This window comes from Bison bison, unplaced genomic scaffold, assembly GCF_000754665.1.
Source record: "Bison bison bison isolate TAMUID 2011002044 unplaced genomic scaffold, Bison_UMD1.0 scf7180017862979, whole genome shotgun sequence".
NCBI classification, from domain to species: Eukaryota; Metazoa; Chordata; class Mammalia; order Artiodactyla; family Bovidae; genus Bison; species Bison bison.
The window spans coordinates 400,520-420,015 of NW_011493551.1; the positions used below are offsets into that span (position 1 = coordinate 400,520).

The window sequence follows — 19,496 nt, forward strand, 5'->3', positions numbered from 1 at the left end:
CACGCGATTCTGCAGCTCTCCTCAGCTCTCCATACTACATCTGCCCGGCCCCTCAAAGAGCACAGCTAGTCCAAGGAAAGGCCACGGAAGTGGTTTTCTCTGCAGGAAGATGTGCATTCCAAACAGGACAGAGAGGAAGAGCGTCTAGACAGACTGGTGAACAGCCACGGGGGCCCACGGAACACACAGGGGAGGCATGCTCTAGTGAAAAGCAAACACAGCCGGTCATCACACAACACAGGGCGGCCGGCGTCTCTCTCAGAACTTAGTACTTCAGTGAGAAAGGGGTTGGGGTTGGTTTGCTGGTTTTCTTAACTGCCGGGAGCAGACATTCAGGAAAGCTGGGAGAAAGGGGATCCCGCAAGGCTTACGGTACTTGAAACAGCTCCCGTGAGGTCAGGCTCCGAGACTCTGCGGAGGCCCTCGGGGACCGGAGGGACCAGCGGAGGCTGCGGTGAGAAGGACGGTGGAGTCTGGCTAGCTGGGGGGAGGGAGCCAGGGGCGCTGGCTGGCTGGCTGTGGTGGGACCGCCTCTGCAGATGAGGGGGAATGAAATCGTCTAGAGTCGGGAAGGTCAGAGGTGAGCCGGCAGGGGCAGCCGCCGGGACCGGGGGGCCGTGGGGCCCCAGAGATGCTGGAGGTCTGTCAGTGCCTTCGTGCCCTCTGTCGGTATTAACCCGGTAGAGAGGGACAACTATGACCTCAGGCGGGGCTGGGCTGGAGGAAGTGGCGTCCTGTGGGAAACAAGGGGGTCGTTACGTGAAGGGGAAGCGCGGGGAAAAAGGAATTCCATATTTAAACAGTTGAGAGTGGACATGCAGTGAGGCACTCTGAGAAATATTTAATCAGTGCCCTTTCCTCCAAGTACACGAGACAATCAGCGCTAGCCAGCTGGCCTCCTGACACTCTATGACACAGAGGGAACCCCATCCAACTTTACTTTCCATCCATCTATTTTTGAATCCTTTTAACACTTGAGAGAGAGAGAAAGAGAACAACAGGCAGGCAGGCTGTGTTTAACCCCCAAAAAGGCTTGCAGAGCCTGAAAGCTTGGAAGTGAAGACCATTTCTCCGGCATCTTGATACAAAATGTATAAAACATATAATATCTCACCATGTTATTAGTCTACGGATTCCACGCTCCAGCATACTTACATATTTACAGGAAAGAGGCAGGGAGATCGAGAGGACTGTGCTGAGATGTTTAGAGTGAAGAATTTGAGATCAAGCTGCAGCATTATTAACAAGGAGAGGGAGGGTAGGGTGGCCCAGAAAACAAAAAAGAGCTGCTCACATGAGTTTTGAGAAGAGACGGTGGAGAAGACACACACACATTCCTAATTTCTTGCCTTGGCTGGATAACACAGCTGCAAAAGGTAAGGTTCTTTTTTCTTCCGGTTTTCGGGATCAGAGGTAACCTGGGGGCCTAGCCCAGGTGCTCTCACTGCGTCTGGGAACGAAGGCCAAGGCCCCAGGGAAGGACTCTGGCCACAGCCAACGGCATCTTTATGGATGTCAAAGGATAGCTTGGGAGGGTTGGGAGGAGCAGCAGAGGGTGGCGTCCCTGTGCCGGCTATGCGGGAGACAATGGTGGGAGCCGGTGCCCGAGTGCCTGCAGCTTCAGTGCCTTTGGCTGGGTCACGTGCAACACCAGAGAGGTTTTCCGATGCCACCGGGCAAACGTTGCAGGATAAACAAGGTACATATAAGCTGCTGACCTTTTTATTCCCAACTGCCTCATGACGTGGGTTAGAGCTCACATTCTCTCTATCAACTGTCCTGGTGGCTGCACAGCGCTGCTGGGGTTGGGACCAAGTGCCAGGGAATGTGGAACCTGGAAGTGGGGGCCCAGGACATGGCACACCTCGGGGGGCTGATCCGGCTGCCAGGGGCAAAGAGATGGGCCGGGGCAGTGAGGGGCTCTGCTGGCTGAGGGTGCCAGGTGGGAGGTAAGGCTTTGGTGAGCTCAGGTAGAGTGAGTCCCTGGAGGGACTGTGGGTGCTGGGAGGCTGCCATGCAAAGCGGTCCTCTTTGAGGAAAGGAGGGCGTGGGGGTGAGAGGACCTTCGTAGTATTTTTGAGACACAGTAAAAAGAAAGAAAGAGGAGGGGAAACGGGAAGAAGGACGACCATTAGAAACAGCAACACAACATGATCTGAAGAAAAAACAATTCCTGACATGACTGTAAGCAAACCCTCAGCTTAGACTCCTCCTGGCTTGTTTATTTCTCCTCAGAATAAAGTCAAGAACCGGATCATACTCACCTGAAGAGGCAGGCTGACGCCCCTCTACATCACACGATGCTGAGCTCAGCCCAGGTGCTAAGTCAGTCTGACACTAGTTCTGGACTGACCTGCACCCCCTGAGACCTCCTGACCCAACAAGGGCGCCCGAAGGCTAAGCACCAGTGGAAGAAGCCTAAGAGCTCCCAGCCTTCTCCCATATCCTTTCCTCAAAGACTTTCCACTCCATGCCTTTGGCTTCCAAGGTTTGAGTTCCCTCAAATTCTTGAGCGTGTTTCATTCTTTTCCCTTAGGAAATGTAGGACCGGAAGAATCATTCAGAGCTGTGTTCACCAGAGGCAAACATCTCAATTGAGTCCCTAAGATTCAGCACTCAATCCCACAGGCAAAATAAGTTAAAGCCTACCAAGAAGAGACTGCTAAGGACTTAGAATCCATGAGTGCTCTTGTCTCCTAGGAAACAATTTGATGGAACCACTTATTAGAAGGAAGATAGTCATGAGATTAAAAGCATGTGGTCTCCTGTTTTTGATGCACCCAGGACAAAGGGGCCAGGCCATGAAGCAACTGACTAACCGGCTGGATTGGCATCTGACGGTGCCTGGTTTACCTGATTTCAGCTCATTCCCCATCCCCATCTGGCCACGAGGCACAGGCAATCCTAGAAAAGGGTGAACAGCCTCAGGCTCATGGTTTCTGTGCAAAGCTCTGGTTCCAGGCTCAGAGCTAGAAAACTGCAGCCCTCACCTCATTTCCTCTCCCTCAACACAGCCCCTAGCTCCTCCTTGGGGCTCAGTGGGGCAGAAGGTCGGAGAAAGGGATAAATCTCCAGATGATCATCATGTCAAGGAAGACATCTATGAACCTGTGGTTCAACTGGGATTTAGGCCATAAGGAAAGTTTATTTCCTGGATGTGTGTCCCTGCAAAATTCATAAATTGATTCCCAAACCCCAAGGGATGACATTTGGAGGTGGGGCCTGTGGGTGGTAATGAGGGCTAGATGATGTCATGAGGGTGAGACCCCATGATGGGACTGGCATCCTTATAAGATAAGCCAGAGAGACCAGAGCCCTCTCTTTCTATCAGGGAGAAGGTGGCCGTCTGCACTTCAGGAAGAGAGCCCTAACCAGAAACCTAATGGACAAGCACCTTGATCTCGGACTTCCCAGCCTCCAGACGTGACAAATAAATGTCTGCTGATCGAATCACCTGTCTTTGTTACTTTCTTACAGCTACTTAAGACACCCAGACTTTCTCCACTGGCCCCTGTCTTTAAAGATCACCCACTATGAGAAGAAAACCAGAACCTTCCACTAAACTGCACAGGTGAGGCACAGTTTGGATGGTAAATGGATTATAACCCTAAACTGGGAGGGTGCAAGGGTGTGGTCTATTTGGGGGTTATTTTGTATTTCCTTTTTATTTTTTTGCAGAGTGCAGGCAGCAAGGGGAACGGATGTTAGTGAGGGTGAGTAAGTGAAATAAAGTATGGGTCTGGACTATACTATCAACCGAGATAGTTTACTGTAAACGATCTACCCCTTCAGTTAACTAGGTTAACTTGATGCCTATCCTTTCCACAGGGAGCCCAGGACAGTGCCCGCCGAATGTGGCCATATATCCACCAGTCAAAAATACAAAATGTATCTTCAGCCACAGCCAGGAGCAGAACCTTCCAGGTGTACACTCTCTTGGTGAACTTAGGCTGGAAGTCGGGGTGTGCTATTGGACTAAAACAATGCTCTCTAGAAACAAAACACTTGAGCGAGCATGTGCCAAGGCAAGCTGATGGTGGTGGTCAGGGAGGTCAGTAGAAGGCAATTTTGAGTGAGGTTCAGAATTATTTTGAGCTGTAGTGTCCCCCATGTGATTCCTTCTGGTCCAAAGATAGCATTTGGTTTCAGTGAGTTTTTAACTTAATGTGGCTGTGGCCATATAAGGGGCCAGGGCTGAATTACATCAGGCCTGAAGCTTCCCAGGGCCCTGACCCTGTGGAGAGGACGCTTCCCCAGAGTGCTGACAAACACGCTTGGAGCCAAGGCCCTCCTGTCCTGGGGCTCCTTTTAGCTCCGAGAAGGAGGAGGGTAGACACAGTCGCTTTACATGGAAGGAACTACTTTCTCCTTTATTGTAAACATGGTGGGAACCACCTAGGCAGTTGGCACTTCTCCCCAGGTATCTACTAATGAAATTCCATTTATCTTTTTAGAAGATGGGACGGTGAAAAACACAAGGCTGCTTGAAGAATCTGCCATGATCCTAGTGTAGTTTCAGAAACTACAGTCCCTGCTCCACTGGGGCCCACTACAGTGATGCTGTCAGAGATGGGAAAGCCCTGGTTGCCAGTCCCTGGGGGTAAGGCGAGCAGGGCAGTGGGAGGAAAGGCAGAGGTGGGAGCAGCAGGACACGGGATTCCCCTCTGGCCCATGAGTCCCTGGACTCCTCCTTAGGAGGAGATGCTAGGCCTGCAGGGGTCTGGGAGCTGTCTTCGTCTGAAACCAAGCCAGGGCAGTCAGCAGCCCAACTACCCAAGCTCCATCTAAATCAGCATATTCTATTAGCTCCGGCCATGGCTATGGAAACAAGAAGTCATTTTTGCATTCAAAAAACAAATCTATGACCTAAAGACTCTTGAAAGCTGGATGGTCAACTTTACACTGAACATACAGAAAACCTCTTATCTCAGCAACCTGCCAGGTATCGTTTCAGACACCCCAGTACAAAGAAACTTCTCAGAGAGTAAGAGATGAGAAGATGCATACACAATCCGTAGGCGCTGTTACAGAATGGGCATCCTTGCTATGAGGTTCACCCTCACAAACTCCCTGAGGGCAATGTTTCACACAGTGATCTGAATTCAACAAATGCGCAACAAAGTTGCCATCAGTAAGTGTATTTAAAGGGGATTTTTGTTCACTTGACATGCTCTTAAAGTCCTCTCTTTAGAAGAACCGTTTTAGAAGCCAAAAGGACTTAGTGAGCTACCCTTCGGGCTAAGTCACTGATAGTGGAAGAGGCTGTGCTTCTACATGTGCCCGGGGTTAATTAGCACTATCTCCTACCCCGGGTACAGAGCCAACTGTATCCAACCTGGAGAGTGCTGAGAAGGAACTGTGCCGCCACCAGCAGCAGACTTAGATGCTGGGAAAGGGCTTAGAAATGATGGCACATCATTTACTGGACAAGGGACCTCCCACGTCCCGAGTCTAATGAGGCCTTCAGGAGGCCAGGCCCATTGCAGCTCCTGGCTCTCATCAGTGGCCCTGCACCAGGGGTGGGGGCATAGGGGGCACTCTGATCAGGGAGCAGGGTTGCACACAATTCAGCAACCTCCTTTAAGCCTGCGGAGACGGGGTTCTGCAGAGGGGAGGGAAGGCATCATCTCCGACTCAATTTCATTCCAGGGACAAGCACAATTTTATGTCCCCACGAGCAGAACCCAGAGAATCACTGGAAAAAGCAGGGTGGGAAATAGGAAGGCATGTGGATTCCCTGGGTTCCTGGGGAGTTCTGGGAGCACATGCACAGAAGGCAGGCGTGGGGAGGCGGACTGCGTAAGGAACACATTTCTGCTGTTTTTGAGCAGCACAGCTCTTTTTAAAAGAATGGATTGCTCCGTTTGATGGCTGTTACTCCGCTATGTAAAAACACTCTTTACGGATTGCCTGAATTACAACAGGGTCTATTCCTTTCGTCAAGCTGGCAAAGTAGCAACAGGGAGGGGAAGAAAGAAAGATCAGGAAAACAACTTGGGAGAAAAACTTCAGCAAAATTATCCCTCCTCCCACGTGTACCATGTGGGGGGATTTTCTTTTGTAAGGTAGTGCTAGGCAGTTTAAAGCCATCTGAACTTCCGTCTGCTGCTTCTAGGTTGCGAGATTAAGTGCTGGCCACAGCTCCCTAATCTAAAAGCCGTAAGGACAGAGCTGCTGGAACTCTCACAGTTCCAACTCTAGCAAAGTAATGGACTAAACACAAGAGCGAACTCTCTTTTTGAATATTATACTCAGACCTTTTTTCTGGCTTGGATTTCCCTCTTTCAGATCATTTCCACACACGTTTCAAACCTAGGAAACACTGGGCTGATATTTCTGATGCTCGGTATAGACCAGTGTCACCCCATGCTTCTGTTTTCCTTGACCCCAACTCTTGTCTAACTCTGCTCCCCCTGGGGCTTTCCCAGAGTTGACCAAAAGTGCGACTCAAAACTCAGTCCATCATCCAGCTGAGTGAGCAGGCAGGCACAAGTGTAAGCTATCCGGCTCAAGAGTGGTCCCCACCCCGCCCTTGGGCACACGCCTACCTGGGACTTGCTGGAGGGAAGGCTGGGATGCACACTTCGGTAGCCCTTGGCAGCGAGTGAAGAGGGCTGGGCATTTCCATTGGCATCGGCATTGGAAGAAAGCCTCCACTCATCTGAGGGATGAGAAAAAAAAAAGAACCCTTCACTCTCAGGAACATTCCTTGGGTCCCTCTGATTGAAGGGTTCCCGGTGGAATGCAGGGATAGAACAGATACAAGAGAAACCATACCTGCTGAGGAATTCTCTGACTCCAGAACTACGTGTAGCGCAGAAAGGAGGCAAACAGGCAGAAAAGAGGGAAAACAGAAATGGTTACGTTTGCAGGGAAAAAGCACGCCGTGCTCAGAAAGACGAAAATCCAGCGCCCCGTTGCCTGACACAAAATGCCCTCAGTCACGATGGCCTAATTACCATAGGAACCCACTCTAAACCATGATGTGCTCACAGGCTCTGACCTTTGAAAACACAAGGCTCACATTCACAGTAATGAAGAAACAATTGTTCTTGACATTCTTACTTTACAGACAAAAAGGCCACAGAACTCTCCTGTCCAGTCCTGACTCGCTGACTTGAGCTCCCCTGTTTTTAAGCCTGATGTGGGCTCAGAATGACCTCCCCTCATTAGCAGACCCTCTCTGGGTCTGTTCATGAGCCCATAAGCACTTTTTCCACGGCTGCTGGCGCTATGGGACTGGGAGAACGTGATTTAAGCCCAGAGGGATCTGCTGTGATAAGGGCTTTTCTCTCCCTGCCTGCCTTTTTTCTTTCCATTAAACGAACCCCATAAACATTTCAAAATCTCGTCATCCTGAGTTTTCATCAGACTACAAGGCACCCCTGTCTCCCGTCAGCCAGCTACCAACCTGCCCTCCATCTATCGCCCGGCACAGCTCGGAGACCCTAAGTCTCTTCTAACCTGACCCACTTAACACCACAAGGCTGGAGAGCACAGTGGTTCCAAGCTTGGCTGGGAAGGCAACTGGACCTCAATTCAAATTCTGGCTCCTCTGCCTATAGGTTCTATGGCCCTGAGCAAGTTAAAAGCCTCAGTTTTCCCACCTGAAAAATGGGGATAATGATATATTGTGCTGTTTTAAGAATTAAATGATATAAGCACGAGAAGTGCTTAGCACAGTGCCTGGCAGAGCTCAGCAATGTGTGTTATTTATCTCCATCTTCTGCATCATCTCTTGCGTCTATTCTCTATCTTCTATGTAGCCCAGGGGTCAGCAAACCTTTTCTATCAAGGGTCAGTTAGCAAATACTTTGATGTGGCTTTGATGGCCACATGGGCTCAGTCACAACTATTCAACTCTGCTGCTGTAGTACAAAAGCAGCCACAGATAATATCAAGTGAATGCGGTGGCTGTGTTCCAATAAACCTTCATTTATGGAAGCTGGAATTTGAATTTCATATAATTTTCACATAGCACATTCTTTGATTTTTCTTTAACCCCTAAAAACATAAAAACCCAGATGCAAGGAAAAAACATCCTTATGCTTTCTGTCCAATTGTGGCAGCCTGGTTTGAATAGGGAATTTTTTTTTTTTTTTTTGCAACTCAGAAGTAACCCTGTGAACAGTAAACAAAAGCCTGCTTGACTCCAAAGAAGAATTTGAGTTTACAAATATTGGAAAATTACTTCCCGATACCCTTGCCTTCTGATTGATTCCACTTTTAAAATCACAAGAGTTCAGTCTAATTAAAGGCAAGCCAAAAAATAAAAATACACACACACACACACACCCCTTTCCAGGTTTACCAGCTGTACAAAAACCAGCATAGGCCAGATTAGGCCCAACCACCAGTTTGCCAACCCCTCATGGACTCAATCCCTCAGGCTCCTCCCCCTGGCTGCCACCTCTTATCTCATCCCATATAAAGAGGGAAATAATACACAGCAGCTCTCACAGCCCACGACCCCACTTCAACATGGGTCCCTCAGGGATTAGAGATGCGTCTTCTGGATGTCTAGCTGAGATTTTAAAAAGCTGTTGACTGAACACCTTTCTAAGTGTCCAATGCTGTTGGCCACTTTTACACATATTTAGTATTTAATTCAGTGTACATAAGTCTGTGAGGTAGGTATCCACTCTACTTCATGGATAAAGAAACAGAGAAGCCAAGTGACTTGCCCAAAGTCACAGAGCCAGGAAGTGACAAAGCAGTCGGCTCCAGTCTCTAGAATCAAGCACGGCGCTCTGCCCGCCACCCACAGCCACCAGTCCCACCATCTGCCACAAAGCAAAGCCTGCATTCCAGGGAGGTGGTGGAAGCCAAACGGTGTCAGGACAAAGGCCGGGCAGGAGAAAGGTTTCTAGTGATCTGCATCCATGTACAGCAGTCTAGTTGAATCAAGAACAACCAGGAGTGCCTGTTAAAACACAGTTCACAGGGCCCCATCCCAGAGTTTGTGACTCAGATGAGAAGTCAGGCTTGAGAATTTATATTTCCAACAGGTCTCCAGGTTCTATTAAGGCCACTGGTCCACAGCCCAGAGCTCCCTTTGAGAATCACTGCTATAATAATGTATATTCAAAAACATCCTTATACTGGGGAAATGGTTATTTTTGCAAATTTCTTCCTCCTCTGAAGCAAAGTTTTTATAACCTTTTCCAACTGAATTATTTTTTGAGCAGATGGCCTGTCACATTTTTGCCACTACCTTAGGGACAATTCCTAGATATCTGTCTTCTTGTCCCAAACACGTAGCTGGGAAATTTATAGGACTTGATTTTTACTCATGTTACTGCAACATACAGGCTTGTGTGATCAAGGCCAACTACAATCCTCACCGCCTCGCACACCTCACAGGGTTGCTGAGGTCAGGGATGTGACACATTTTAAAAGTGACCATTTTTAACACTTACTGGTTTATCCACCCAGATCTCTGGCCCCAAGATTTCCTTGCACATGAAGGCCTTCAAACATCAGAGGATACATTGTGACAATGGTTCTCCTTCCACCCCTGTATCTGTCACTTTTACTTTCTTATTCTTCCTTTCTAGGTTCTTTCTAGTCAGGTTTTGTTACGTCATTCTACCAAATCTATTAGATTGACACACACATTAAATGTCAACAGATTCTGAAGAAGGGCTGTCAATAAAGGATGTGAACTTTGTCCATGGATGTCGGGGCAGGTTATTTTGTCCACTCTGCGGTTGGGTTGGTTCTATTCAGGTGATGCTGGCACACAGATGTCTCATGGGAAGCCAAGGTAAGTCTGTTCCTCCAAACCCCCAGGTATCATAAAGGGACCATCATTGTTGACTCAGACAGCCTTGTTTGAGTCCTGTTTTGCTCACTTAGTATCCTGAAGCAAGGGACAGAGCCTCCTATGTGAATTGGGAGATTATCTCTTTTAAATATTTACTTATTTTATTTTGGCTGCATTGGGTCTTCCTTGCTACTGGGGGACTTTTCTTTAGTTGCGGCAAGCGGGGTTACCCTCCAGTTTCCGTGCACAGGCTTCTCACTGTGATGACTTCTCTTGTTGCAGGGTACAGGCTTTAGGGCACAAGTGCTTCAGAGGTTGCAACCCCCCAGGCTCTAGAGCACAAGCTTAGTAGTTCTGGTGCACGGGCTTAGTTGCCCCGAAGCATGTGGGATCTTTCTGGAGGGGATTGAACCCCTGTCCCCTGCAATGGCAGGAGGATTCTTATCCACTGAACCACCAGGGAAGCCCTATCTATCTCTTGAGTCACAAGGACTGAATGGAAGTATCTGGCATTAAGTATGTGCTTAGTAAGATTGGAATCCAAAATATAAGGGAAAAGAAATTTCCCAGACATAGAAATTAGAGTGGTTGACTTCCGCCATTTGATAAGTAGTCATAAGAACATAATATCCTCAGGGATCAACCCACTTTTTTTTTTTTTTCCCCATTCCAAGTCTTTAAGACTATTCCCCTATCCCCATCCCCAAAAAGGCAGTTCCCAGGACCCTACGGAACATTCTTTTCTTCCTTAAAAGAGCTGCATTCCTGACATTTCATCAGCCTTCATCTGGTATCTAGTCTTCTGAACCTTCAAAGCTGGTAGCAGCCCAGGGCCATTTGCGTCTAAGTGCAACAGGTGAAATTTTATATACATGATCATCAATTATTAACTCTTGGTTAGGCAGACTGTCAAAAATACTTCTCTCAATAATTTTTGGTGCAGAGTTCCGAGGTGGAGGAGGGGCTTAGAAAGCTGGATCCTCAGTAGGCTTTGCAGCTCTGAGGAGACCAAGCCTTTTCATGAGAAGTTTAATTTATTTTGCTTTATCTTTTCCTCCATCTGTTCTTGATATACAATCTTTTCTGGTCTGTGGGCACAGCTTACTTATTTTCCTTTATCTCATTCTGTGTTTATTTCATTTTGGTCTATTGTGAGGTTGTTTGGCTGATCACTTCTTGGGATCTCAGGACACTTTTCATTGAGTTAGTTCTGCGTTTCCCAGCAGGGTATCCAAGAGTTAGAGGAAAAGATGTTAAAAGTGTGTATAAGAGTGTTCCAAATCTTATTTAATTTTTATTAATGCTGTGTGGTAAAGAATTTACCTCTCTCCAAAAGGAGGTCTGGTCTTTTCTCTGGCTTCCAGGAATTAATCTCTAAGAGCCTAGGATGTCATCTTCACAGGACTGTGTCTGTGCTATGCCAACGGTGTGACTGAGGTTGAGGGACTTTTGCATCCACAGCTAAAGGACTGGAGAGTGAAGTGAACCACTTGGGCAGTGGATGTGTTGTGTGTTAGTCGCTCAGTTGTGTCCGACTCTTTATGACCCCATGGCCTGGAGCCCACCAGTCTCCTCTGTCCATGTGATTCTCCAGGCAAGAATACTGGAGTGGGTTGCCATTTCCTTCTCCAGGGGATCTTCCCAACCCAGGGATCGAACCTCACGCATTGCAGGCAGATTCTTTACCATCTGAACCATCAGGGAAACCCCAATGTAATAGAGCCCCAGTAAAAACCAGGGACACCACAGCTTGGATGACCTTCCTGATCAGCACCGCTCTGAGTATGTTCTCACACGCAACGCTAGGAACTGATGCATCCTGACTTCACAGGCGAGAACTCCGCCAACACCATGCTTCCTTCTTCCCCAAACTCCACCCTATACACTCCTTCTTTTAGCTGATTTTCATCTGCATCCTCTCACTGTTCACCAGAACTGTGAGTATAACAGCTTTCAAATGAGTTTTTTGAGTCCTGCTACCAAATTATCAAACCTGAGGGTGGTTTTGGGAATCCCCTGACCTTGCAGCTGGTACCACAGTGAGAGTCTTCTCTTGTCAGGACTTTCGCCTCCACTGACTTCTCATCTGGCCCCTTTTATCACACATGAGCTCATGAAAAAGACTCTTAGTTAATGCGGATAAGGAATGTCTAACTATTTAATGTCAATTTTCTTATCTTCTTGCTACTGCTATTTCTGGAGAGCAAATGTGAGGAAATGAGCTGGTTACAGGTCCAAGAATCTCTACATCCAAAGCTAACTTTGCTGTCAAGAATCAGACAGAAAGGATGAGAGCCAACAGGCACAGAATAAAGGATAAGGGTCCAACTGAAGCTTGGCTTTTGAGTCAGAACAAAGGGATTGATGGTCTCCGGGCCACACCAGACAGGAAGACTGGTATCACGCCCACCACCAGTTCAGGCTCCCCACCTCCTCTTGAGTAAAACCACCCTGACCTGGGGACAGAGGTGGAGCCACACCTGAACCAAGGGGCCATCACCCAAACCCAGCCAGGATGTCACACCAGCAAGCAGGAAGAAGCGGCTTCTCTCGGAGGCAGCAAATCAGCATCAAGATTACTATAGTTCTTTCCAGATGGTTCCGATCCAAAACCAAGGTCTACATTCAAAGACTAGGAGGGTGGTCAAGGATCCAGAGTCAAGCTACCACTGAAGGCGGGAGTCTGGAGGCTGAGTTCCGTTTTTTTGGTTTTTTGAGTTGTTTTTTTTTTTTTGGTGGAGGTGCCAGGAATGGAACTGAGGGCCTCATACGTGGAGGCTGAGTTTAAACTGGGCAACTCTGAGGGCTCTGTCTGTCACTCTACCTCAGAGAGCATCTCCACCCTCCCAGCATTTACGTGGATGCCGATGGCTCCCAAGTCTGCAACTTGGATTCCAAATTTCCAAATGCCGACTAGAAACTTCCTTCTAGAAGTCCTTCTCTTGCCAAGAAACTCAATACATCAAGGAATGGAATTCAACATCCCTTCCGATTCCCCTCGTATATCCAGCATCTCCATGAGTACCACATGTACTCTCCTAGTCAACCAGGGAAGGCGCGTCCTGGTCAGCACGGAGTCCTACCTCTCCACGCTCCTGAGACACTGCACCAACCCTGCCACTCCACTCTTCCAAATACACGCCTCACTTGGCCCCTCCTTTTCCTCCCCACGCCGCCCCCGATCACCACACTGGGTCTAGACCCTCAGAATCTCTCACAGGAATTATTGTAGGTCTTTCTGCAGTGGCCTCCTGATTTGCAGTAACTGGACTGGTTCCCATCCAAGAGCACCTTGTGCGTGCCTGGCTCTGGGCTACGTCCTGATATGGACAAGTCTGCGGAATCCCAACAACCCTATGAAGATCATCTCCACTTATAGATGGGAAACTGAAGCTCCCCAAGGTTAATTAGTAAGTAGCAGAGCTGAGCCTTAAGAGAGGACTATGTGATTTGAGAACTAGACCACCTCTCACTGGGCAAGGGAAGCAGAGCAAGGACAGAGAATAGGGGACATCCCTAAAATGTGGATGTCAAGGGGCCATATAGAGAAGGAAATCAGGCCACATGGGGCAGTAACTCGAGAACAAAGCTTGTAGTCCAGGCAAATGATCAACAACTTGGAGACTGGCAGGGATGGAAGAAGGTGGTAAAGCCAAGGAGCAAGGCAGAGAGGAACAGACCGAGAGGCTGGGGCACAGATGCTGGCCCTGGTGGTGCAGGCGGAGCAGCTGTTATCTGACATGCGCTGTGAAGACACCAGGAACAGAAAGCACACCTAATCCTTAGCAAGAGCCAGGCAGGTGTCCTGCCTCATGCTTGGGCTCCCAGTCCAGCCTGGCATGGCTGCCTGCAAGTACTGATGAGAGCTGTTTTCATGAGGCGAGTCAAGGCCCAATGGCTTGGTGTGGGCCAGCAAGTTGTCATCCAGAGGCTCAGGTGAAGGGAGTAGGCAGGGGTAAGTAGGGCTGGAGAGCCACACACACCCAGCAGAGTCAAGAGCTAGTAGGATGCTGACCAAGGACCCGAAGGATAAGAGAACAAGAATGTCCCTCCAGTCCTTAAAGTCCCACTGGAGCTGCATCCTCTTTTGAACTCACTCCAGTGCTAACTCACTCCAGCCTGTTGGACACCTAATCAGTGTATTTCTCCGGCCTCCCACTCAACCCCAGATTTTCCCTTTCCACCCAAACTGGCCTGGTATACAACCCTGAACTTGTCTCCAGTGAAGAAGACTCTGTATCCGTTTAATTTCCAAACTTCTAAATTTACAAAATATTTGGGAACTAGAAAGGCTTAGAAACCATTGGACCCGAGTCCTTCACCCTTCATTCGTGTTTCAAATGTGTGACATTATGCATTGTCAGAAAACAGTGAAGTAGGGGCCCACACCTGATTCTCCTGTTGGAATAAACTGCTTTTTATGCTTGCATAATGCACCTAAAATTTTTTCCCTTTTCTCCCCTTCTCATCACAATTCCTGGTGACTCCCAGTGATGTCTAGCTCCTATATGCTGCAGAATGAATGTCTGCTGATTTGGATTTAATGATCTCTGTTATCTAGCAGAAAATAATCTACAAAGATTAAATTTAGTGTAAGATATGGCTTCCCTGATAGCTCAGTTGGTAAAGAATCGGCCTGTAACGCAGGAGACCCCAGTTCGATTCCTGAGTCAGGAAGATCTGTTGGAGAAGGGATAGGCTACCCACTCCAACTCTTGGGCTTCCCTTGTGGCTCAGCTGGTAGAGAATCCGCCTGCAATGTGGGAGACGTGGTGGCTCAGATAGTAAAGAACCCGCCTGCAATGCAGGAGACCTGAATTTGATCCCTGGGTTGGGACGATCCCCTGGAGAAGGGAATGGTTACCCACTCCAGTATTCCTGCATGGAGAATTTCATGGGGTCGCAAAGAGTCAGACATGACTGAGTGACTAACATCTTCACTTTCATGTGAATGACTGAGAGCCATCCCCTAATCCTTCAAGGTATTTCCATTTTAAAACAAGATACTTTAAAATTCAAATTAGCTGTTACAAATCTGCAAGATACAGAATTATCTGGGGACTAGAAAGAGCTTCCAAAAGTGCCCAAACCACTGCACAGAACTGGAGTGCAAGCCTACAGATGGCAAGGCAGAGTATCATTGGGGCTCTGTGTTGTGCCACACTATGACCACCAGGGGGAGCTCAAGGCCCCTTCTCTTCCCATTCACCACCAGAGGAAGGGCCAGGCAGTTGATTGGTTATTTTATCAGAACATGGAGCTGCAGGTATGTTCTTTCTCTTTAAATTATCCCTTAGGGTTCTCTCTTCCCCAGAGGACCTCCAGCTTGGGAGCTGGATCTTCCCAATGTCACCACCTTTCCTGAGACCAGAACGGCAAGCTGCAGTGGGGCAAGAGTTAGGTTCAGGAATACAGAGTCAAAAAGCTACCATCAGCCTACAGTGCTGGAGGCCACTTACACCTTCCCCTGAGCCTAGGGATAAAGCAGCTTTCCATAGGGACCAACACACCAGAATAGGGCTTGTACTCAAACCCCAGCCTGGACTTGTCCTTGGGTATCTGCTTTGGTACTTGTTCCACTGGCTGGGATGGACAGAAAGTCAGGTTTCCAGGATGCTGGGCACTGACCATCTCCATCCTGTATAATTCCATCTATCACAGCACACCATTCCCCACCATACCAAAAGAGTCTGCATGTCTCTGGCCCCAAGGAAGTGGTCATCACCCCAGTTCATTTTCTCTCTGCATTTCCTTCCTTCAAGAGGGGAGAAAACACCCATCCCCTATAGTAAGAGTTCTCAGATGTGGTCCTGGGACCAGCAGCATCAGCATGACCTGATGGCAAAACCTCAGACCCCACCTCTGGCCTACAGGTGGGAATTATAAAGCCTAACACTCTGAGCTAGGCTCTGGGAATTTGCCTCTCTACTCCAGGTGATTCTGATACAATCAGCTGAAGTGTGAGAAACACTGCCCTTCAGGTTGGAAAGGGGCTGCCCCAGCCTAAGGTAACAGTGCCTGCGGAACCTCAAAGTCAGCCTTTCCCAACTCCCAGAAACACTTGGGCTGCAGAAAGGGCTCCCCAGAGAGGCCCAAACAATCATAACCTGCTAAGAGCAGGTTAAGGTCTGCCAGCTCATCTCACGCCACTAGGTGTGGCGCGGAACGCTTTACACACTTCATCCTCACAACAATGCTGGGAGCCAGGTATAGTTCTCAACCCCATTTTTCAGATGCGTTCACCAGGGTTAAGAGAGACCACCTTCTCATCCATGGCTGAATAGCCAACAGGTGGTGGAGGCAGGACATGAATCCCATCTATAAGGTTCCAAAATCCCAGTTCTGGGCAGTGGCTCAGATGGTAAAGAATCTGCCTGCAATGCAGGAGACCTGGGTTTGATCCCTGGGTTGGGAAGAGCTCCTGAGAAGGGCATGGTAACCCACTCCAGTATTCTTGCCTGGAGAATCCCATGGACAGAGGAGCCTGGTGGGCTACAGTCCATGGGGTCGCAAAGAGCCAGACTCGACTGAAGTGACTTAGCATGCATGCACTTGTGTCTACTGTTTCGTAAAAATAACCAAGCCAAAGTCCCAGGTCTCCACCACAATGTGGAGATCTAGGCACTCGGGTTTCCTGAGTGACGGGATGTGGCGGGGAGGGGGCTTCCTTTGTCTCCTCCTCGGTTCCTAGTCTACACTGGCCTTAGACATGCTCTGCAGACCTGCTGCCTCAGGTCAGCTCCCTGTCTTCTTGGGAGCTAATGAGGCCAGACAGCCACCTGCACTTCTCAGTCTCCTTGGGATTCTGCTCCAGCCCCAGCCCCACATGGATGGTCATAGCTGAGCTCCCAGAAGTGGGGATGGGCTCAGAGAAGCCTAACCTGGAGGCTATCTCAGCACTCCTTCCCGAGACCCCTAAGCCTTCTCTGTCCTCCTGAACACAGTCTGCAGAGGTGCAGACTGCCCACATTCCATCAAAAGCTAGAATACAGTGGTCGCTGCCATACCTTTGCCTGAAGCCAGTGAGTACCTGTTCATTTAGGGCAGTGATCATCACCCACCACAGCGGGGACAGGAGCAGACTGTGCAGGGGCCCCTGAGAATCAGGAGGCAGCCAATGGATTCCGCGACCCCCCACTTTGGAGACCCTATCCCTAGGTCTCCAAAGCAGCACACCTGTTTTCCTCTCCTGCTTCGGGGTCTCCTGGGGGCTCACAGGGCTACTGCTTGGGATCTCCCTGTAGGAGGACGAGGCCCGGAGAGTCACCGCTCCCTTCCCAGTGCAGATTCTTGTAGGATCCATATCTGAAAAGGAAAGATCCAAAAGGGGAGATTGAATCCAGGGCGCCTGAAGAATTAAAACCATAATCAGTCAGCAATTTGGTCCAGCTGGGGAATGAGATGAACCTGGTTACAGACAGGCAATTGCAGTCAATGAAAATTAATCTGTGGATGGTGGAGAGGGACAAATCATATTTTCAGGGGTTTCCCACCCGTCATGAGGTTAGGAGGGAATGGAGGCACAGTGAGTTCTGAGTCAATGGATGCGTTACAATGTCGGCTGGGAATATTTCCAAACCCAAGCGGGTTGATTTCTTTTATTAAATGAAGTTTAGTTTGGTGAGCAGACTTCTGACCAATTAGTAAGGCACAGTTCAAGTAAGAATTTATAAAAGATATCTCAAGTTCCCACACCGTCCTTCTTATAAAAGAGCAAGTTGACAGCACAGGGCATTCGGTGAAGGTTCAACAGACAATCATTACTCAGAGCAGTCCCTCAGCGGAAAAAGCAAGACAATCTCCTTGTGCCAGCAAGCCAAGCCCCCTGCAGGGGTGAGACAGGATGTGCTGCCTGGCAAGAAAGATCATGAGGCCCGGAACCCCACATTCCAAACTTAATGAAGAAAATTCGCACCAAAGAAAACGGCTAGAAAGGCTAAATCCTTCGAGGAACAGTGTTTGCGGGACTTCCAGCCGAGTCTTCCCTGGGCCCTGACCCCTCCTACAGTTCACAGTGGCCTCACAGCAGCCTCAGGTCATCTTTCAGAACTGCACTGAGGATTTCAAAATGGGCTTCAAAACAGGCTGTTCACCCTTCAGGAAAATCTGTAAGGAGGAGGCAAGAAAGCCATGCAGACCACACAGTTTTGGGAGGCACACGTGCTGAATGTTTCTCTCCATGAGGCTGAGTGGAACTGAATTCCAGTTTTGCAAGTTGCTCACAGCACAGCCTGGATCTCAGGCCTAAAACTGTCATGAGTGGGATTGTGGGGAAAGTTAAAGGTGGGCAGCAGGCAGGATGTGTGCTCAGATGTCCAGCTCCTCCCTGCTCCTGTGCCACAGCTGAGAAATACCAAGTCTCTTGGCTCCTCCTTCCCACTTGGCAGCCCCCTTTTCGACAGCACAAACAGAACGATCATTAGTTACAAAACGGATTGATCAGCTCCATCAGCACCTCTTGCACAAAATACACATTCAGCAGAGCGGGCAGCGGCCCTGAAGAGCATCTGACTTGTCCAATCCTACCAGGATAAGTGACCAGTGGGAAAAGTGATTCATGGGCTTTTCAAAAGGGTGAGGGGCACAGTGCCAAAGCCAGCCCATCCACAGGGTCCTGTGTGCACAGCCAGGTAGACTCAACTCCTGAAAGCACCACCACTGGGATACAGAGCCACCTGGGCCTCACTTGTCCCATGCTGTACAGGAGGAAGCTAAGAGCTACGAGCTACAACCTGACATCTGAACTGTACCAGCTCCAAACTGTACCAGCTCCACAGAGAGGAGAGGCAGGGAGCGAATGCAGGTGGGGCTGGGGGCGGGGGAGGGAGTGCTCAGGGAAAAGGCCCCGCCAGCATCCCAGAGACACAGCCTGATCGGGCAGCTGCTTCAAATCCAGCCCAGTTCAGAAATGCCCTGGGCAGCCACATTAATTCCTGGGGACAGTGGAATTTTAAATAAACTCTAGGGAGCTGGCACCTCTAGGAAGAACCTAAGTCACCCAAGGGGCTCAGACCTGTACCACCTGGAGTCAACGTTCAGCCTCTGGACTGACCTTCTCCCTAAGCAGAGAAGGGCAAAGCACCTGCCAGCCCCTTTTCACATTTGCCCGCGGCTCCCAGAAACACACACACACACACATACACAAAAGGAAACCAGCCAGAGAAGTGAGAGGGAATGGCTCCTAAACATGCAAGAATTAAGCCTCCGAGTCTTTGTTAGAAGGAAAGAAGATCATGCATGATCTGCTAACAATGAAAAAAAAAAAAGAAACCAACCCAAGGAGAGATACCTGGAGGGAGTACTAGGCCTGCAGAGTTTTTCACTGTCTTCACAGGGATTATTTTAACAGCAGAAATAGAGCGTGCACGTAAAGGGTCGGCAGTTGCTGAAAACACAAAAGGGTAAGTGGTGCATCCAGAAAAAAAAACATTTGGGAAACCCTCAGGCAGTGGAGGAACCGGCAGGGACAATAGGAGGAAGTCGCCCGCAGAGAACAATGGGAAGAGCAGTGGACGCAAGAACTTAAAATAACCCGCTTTCGCTCTTCAGTCCTGCGCCCGGGTGGGCAGAACCCTCCCGCCACTGTACCCCAAATGCAGCTGGTCAGAGCCTGTGCCGCCTGGCACACCAGGAACCTGCCAAGGCTCTGGGCAAAAGGACTTACAGAGAGGCAGATGGCCTGGCAAACAGGAAGGGGAGAGCAAGTGGGGCCCACGGGGCCCCTGGGAAC

At 49.2% G+C, this 19,496-nt stretch overlaps 1 protein-coding gene and 1 long non-coding RNA gene across 25 annotated transcripts in view; one reads left to right on the top strand and one right to left on the bottom strand.

The window, feature by feature from the left end:
- Positions 1 to 19,496, bottom strand: part of SORBS1 (sorbin and SH3 domain containing 1) — a 236,387-nt gene that overhangs the window by 92,310 nt on the left and 124,581 nt on the right. For 11 of the 24 annotated variants that reach the window (XM_010832970.1, XM_010832967.1, XM_010832975.1 and 8 more), the window contains 5 exons: positions 19,056 to 19,151; positions 16,943 to 17,071; positions 6,778 to 6,804; positions 6,549 to 6,661; positions 372 to 734 (listed from right to left, as the gene is read on the bottom strand). In XM_010832970.1, coding sequence (XP_010831272.1) covers positions 372 to 734; positions 6,549 to 6,661; positions 6,778 to 6,804; positions 16,943 to 17,071; positions 19,056 to 19,151 — 728 coding nt within the window. The remainder of the gene's footprint in view (positions 1 to 371; positions 735 to 6,548; positions 6,662 to 6,777; positions 6,805 to 16,942; positions 17,072 to 19,055; positions 19,152 to 19,496) is intronic. The other 13 variants (XM_010832981.1, XM_010832990.1, XM_010832987.1 and 10 more) reach the window with 7 other exon arrangements.
- LOC104983531 lies at positions 743 to 6,536 on the top strand. Its single transcript, XR_824660.1, has 3 exons — positions 743 to 1,376; positions 2,236 to 2,488; positions 3,478 to 6,536. It is a non-coding gene; the product is annotated as an uncharacterized LOC104983531 (long non-coding RNA).